Source organism: Pinus tabuliformis, chromosome 1_1, assembly GCF_031772625.1.
Source record: "Pinus tabuliformis cultivar Carrire ecotype Pingquan chromosome 1_1, CPIR1, whole genome shotgun sequence".
NCBI classification, from domain to species: domain Eukaryota; kingdom Viridiplantae; phylum Streptophyta; class Pinopsida; order Pinales; family Pinaceae; genus Pinus; species Pinus tabuliformis.
Window position 1 is genome coordinate 918,795,743 of NC_142297.1, and position 4,721 is coordinate 918,800,463.

The following is a 4,721-nucleotide window of genomic DNA, read 5'->3' on the forward strand; positions in this document are numbered from 1 at the left end:
CATTATTAAATCTTAAAATTATTCTTTTATAATAATTACAAATATGTAAAATAATTTTAATTACATATTAAAAAAAATCATGTCTATTCAAATTAAAATAAATACAAACAAAATTACATTTATTCAACTTATTCTTAACAATTCAATAAATGATAAACTAACAGTCATTAAGAAATTATACCACGTATTCATTTAAAATATATATATATATATATATATATATATATATATATATAATAGAGGAAGAGAGCCACGAAAAAGTTCAATCTCATAGGATAATAGTTTTTAATAAAATATTCCTAAAAATTTTAAATTTTCCAAAACAATATTTAAAACTTAATATATAAAATTTCATGTTAAAAGGGAAATCCTACTTCATAATTTTAACAAATTAATAAATTAACCGAAAATTTATAAAAGCACAAACTTAAAACATTCAGATCACGCAATCAGGATTTTTATATTATATTGACGAAATTTGGTTTCGTGTTTATTTATGATTTTTAATCGGCTAAAAACAATGTTAAATCATATTAAGATTTTACACTGTCCACCAAAAGCCGGTTAGTTATTAAAATTTAAAACTACCAAAATTATCATATAATTTACGAATGACAGAACGGTACATTAATTACAAAATTATAATCAATCTGAATCGACATACTGCGTGGAACAAGCATGCATGTGAATGCAGTGGTTTTATTATAATTATGAATATGATGATATAATCTATTTAGGAATATGATGATATACAATATTCAGCGAAGGCTCGTAATCATTCAATCTTAATTGAATTCTACGCCCTTTTATTGCAGAGGATTCTAGTGTACCCTTATTAATGATTATGATTATGATTATGATACTACGGAAAATAAATATATTTATGTTTAGTGGGATGCATATTATCATCTCTTATTAACCGCAAAAGGCGATGTTATAATTAGCACCGGAAGTGCAAGTGAAGGTGCTAGTATTATCGTCTTTGGCATAGCTATAGGCCTGTGGGCACAGCCCCTTGAAGAACTTGGAATAGTTGGTGGGAGGGCAGTTGCTGACGTAGTCTCCCGTGCAGCAGTATTGGGGAGTATTCAGAGCAGCACAAGCACTATCGCATCCATCGACCACTTTCAATTCTGTAGGGCAGCTCGCAGTTATGTTGCTGCTGCAGTCAACTGTTGGGCAGCTAGAGTCCGAGGGAGTTATGGAGAGAGGCAGATTAAATCCATCAACGAGAGAGATGTCATATGTGTCTCGACCGTTGGCCCCATTCAGAGTATATTCAACCAGCGTTGCAGGAGGCCGTCCAGCGGCTTGACAGCTGAGCAAGCCACCGCAGTCACCAGTGTTGCAGCTGCCTTTACCAGAGGCGTCGAAGGAGCAGCCCGTACGTCCCCAAAATCTGCCTGCACTTGTCCCTGCGGGCACGTCCACACTCCATGATTGGCCTTGTGTGAGCGCTTGACCGCCACCTACGGAAATTCCCGCGGCCCACACAGTGAACGAACACTTATTCTGGATCACAAATGTTGCAGCTTCAACTCCTGCGGTTGGGAAAGCAAACACATATTTATTGATGACATATAAGTAAGATATACACATCGCTCGTTAATGTAATTCTCATAAAATAGAGTAGATTTGAATTGGGGGAGTACCACCTTGAAGATAAACCAGTAATCCTAAAGCTAGAGTTGCTGCAACTGAAACCGAAATATCTATTGTTCTTCCCCCCATTGCTAAGACCAGGAAGCAAGTTAAACACAATACAATGAACAAACACTACTCAAACACAGCGCAATCAATTGCAAATGAGCTTGCTTGGTTTTTATGCACGGATACCACAGGCCAGTCACACGCTATATATATAGACAAGGTAGTAGCGATCCACACACATGAACCGAGGAGTAGCGTATGAAACACGGATGAAGTTCAGATAAGATTATTGTCTTTTGTTGGCGCGCAGTGTCGAAAATTCCGGAGCTACAGTAAACCACGACACGGAGTAAGCTAATCCTCTTAGAAAATTACTTGCGTACCCTCTTTTGGCCATAAAATTTACATGAATAAGCAGAGATTTGAAATATAATAGCAGCATTAGTAGGGTTCAAATTTATCCCTTTTTTTAATCCCAAACATCCCTATAAACTCCCGACTTCTACCAAAATCAATAACTAAGACTTCTACCAAAATCAGTAACTTAGAAAGTATGGCCACGTGATTACCCGGTCCGTAATAGGCGCCGCTGCCCATGTGTTATTTTCGCCTTTTTTTTTGGTTTTTCAAAGCTGTTAATTCGTAATTTGTTTTCGTCCAAGGATGGAATTTGGTTGTATATTGAATTCCTTTTGGATTTTCAAAGGTGTTATCTGTAATTTGTTTTCGTCGAAGGATATAATTTGGTTGTGTATATTGAATGCAATTTTAGTAAAGACCAACAACTCGAGTTTACTCGTCTTTTTTTGCCGACCCAACGCCTCATAAAAGACCTATACTCTCACAGTGTGACAGTTTTTACCTGAAGAAGTATAATCTCACTGTCAAGCAGGTGTGCTCAATCACTATCTGCAGAGGATCGCTATCATTGGGAACTATGCAATCACTGATAGTGAGAACTGTACAATCGTTGTTGGCGGGGACTGCGCAATCACTGAGGGTAAGGATTAGGCAATAACTATTGGCAGGACTGCACAATCATTATTGGCATGGACTGTACATTGACTGCTAACAAAGAGTGTGCAACACGGTCATTATGAAGTTCACTTAGTTCATCTTTGCATGTGCACTTGTGAAGACATTAAGAATTGGGCATGTGAAAGCAAGTAGATGGACACTTACGTCTTTTTAAGAAGACTTGAACATTTAGATAATATGATCGAGCATAACATTAATAGCTTGAAATGAAAGATGGCATGATAATAAGGAAGCTCCAAAAATTTAAAGATAAGGAGAATTTTAAATGGGTTGTAGAAAGTACAACAATTTCAATAACCCCACTTAAGAGTATCTTGGTCTTGAGCAATGTTAATTTTATCACTGTGTAATCTTTGAGCATATCTTGGTCTTGAGTAATGTTAATCTTATGACTTTGTAACCCTTGAGCAGGAGAGGGCTAGGCAGTCAAGCTTGGGTGCCTGAGTGAATCCTCTATCATTTTCCACCTCTCCAAATCATAGAATTAGGTTATGGTTTTCATAAATCTTCATGTTATATCCCCAAGGGGATAATATGGGGTACAAAGGGAGGTACCCAAGGGAATAATGTAATAATGGGATGGGCCACAATAATAAATAAGGTGGTTAACCCGTATCATGTAAGGGACCACAAGTAGTTAGTAATAATGTAATGGGTCCATGGTATTAGATAGATGGTATTGAGGGAACCATGGTAATGACCCATGGTATTGTATGTATGAGGCCTATATAGAGGCTAGAGACTCCACATTGAGAGGTGAAGGATTATTGTATGAACAGAGATATGGCTTGTGGAGTGTTCTCCTTCCTTAAGGAGTGAATGTATGGTGTTGGCCTACCTTAAGAGTTTTGATCAATAGATAAGCATTTATATATATTCAGATCTTGTTATTTTTGGTGATTATTTGCAGTTATTGGGTATATTAGTATGATTTCATATATTGGCAGGTCATATTTATAACACTTCGAGTGTAGTATAATGTTTCTCTAAATTAATTTCATCTATCCCTCAGAGTTCCCCATTATCCCCAGCCATGGCATCTATTTCCAAGTTTTTTTTTCTATTCCGAAAATTTTTTCTAGAAGAGAGTGGTGTGAACATTCCTAATCTCACATAAAGCATGGCTTTGGATAAGACTCTAGTTTTTCCATGCTAAATTCCATATTGAGGAGCCTAAGGGATACTCTATAGCTCTTAAATTTTCTAACTAAAAAATAGTGTGATAATATTTCCTGTCCCAAATTTCATTTCCTCTCTAAAACCACCTCAACTATGGTTTAGCTCCCAATGACATATTCAAGATATTCATGTCTCTCAATCCCAAACCCTAACCAGTTTGGGGACAAATATTTTCCCAAACAACGATTGACCATTTTATTTTTTCTTAGCTCCTCTCCATAGAAAATCTTTATAAAGGGTAGCAATGGATTTGAAGATTTTATTTATTTTGTTAATCAGTTCTCCTTCTTCCATTATGAAGGCATTAGTACATCATCCATAATGATATGTTGTTTCACTTGTTGAATGTGGGTCTCCAAGGCATGTTTTCTTTCGAGATATGACTAAATTCCTTTCTATTCCATTCTAAGTTTGACTTTAAATTCCTTTGACCTTAAGTAGAACGTATGCATCGACTTTCATCCTTAGACCTGCAATTCTTCCCGCCAACTTTTGGCTTCAGATCATAAATCGAGATCTTGTAGCCAAGGCCTTCAAATTTAAAGGGATGATTACGAGGAGCCATATTCAAGCTAACTCCAAGCGGATTCGTTGGTGGTCTGAGCCAATGCTTGGCAGAATACCGGCTTTAGTAAAATGATCGTGTTCACTTAAGTCTTCAGATATTACAAATCGATCCAGCCGACTAGATACCTTATGTCCCACTCCCCTCTAGTTATTCCTAAGTATACACACTATTGATAGTATTTAGATTGTCGGGTTGACTTTCAATGGGGCATAAGCCAGCGGACGAGAACGGCGAACTCGGAGAGGAGCAAGGGAGAGGATAGGTTGAGCTAGGGTTACATGCTTTT

General features: G+C 36.8%; 1 protein-coding gene across 2 annotated transcripts; it reads right to left on the bottom strand.

The window, feature by feature from the left end:
• Window positions 1-670: 670 nt before the first annotated feature.
• LOC149217411 (pathogenesis-related 5 protein Cup a 3-like) lies at window positions 671-1,843 on the bottom strand. Of its 2 annotated transcripts, none has more exons than XM_089392993.1 (2): window positions 1,656-1,843; window positions 671-1,541 (listed from the first exon to the last, which is right to left on the bottom strand). In XM_089392993.1, exons 1-2 carry the CDS (start codon window positions 1,729-1,731, stop codon window positions 916-918), a joined length of 702 nt encoding a protein of 233 aa, XP_089249119.1. In that variant the 5' UTR covers window positions 1,732-1,843; the 3' UTR covers window positions 671-915. The 2 variants fall into 2 exon arrangements, with proteins under 2 accessions (XP_089249119.1, XP_089249118.1); XM_089392992.1 differs by having other exon boundaries at window positions 1,653-1,843.
• Window positions 1,844-4,721: the final 2,878 nt, after the last annotated feature.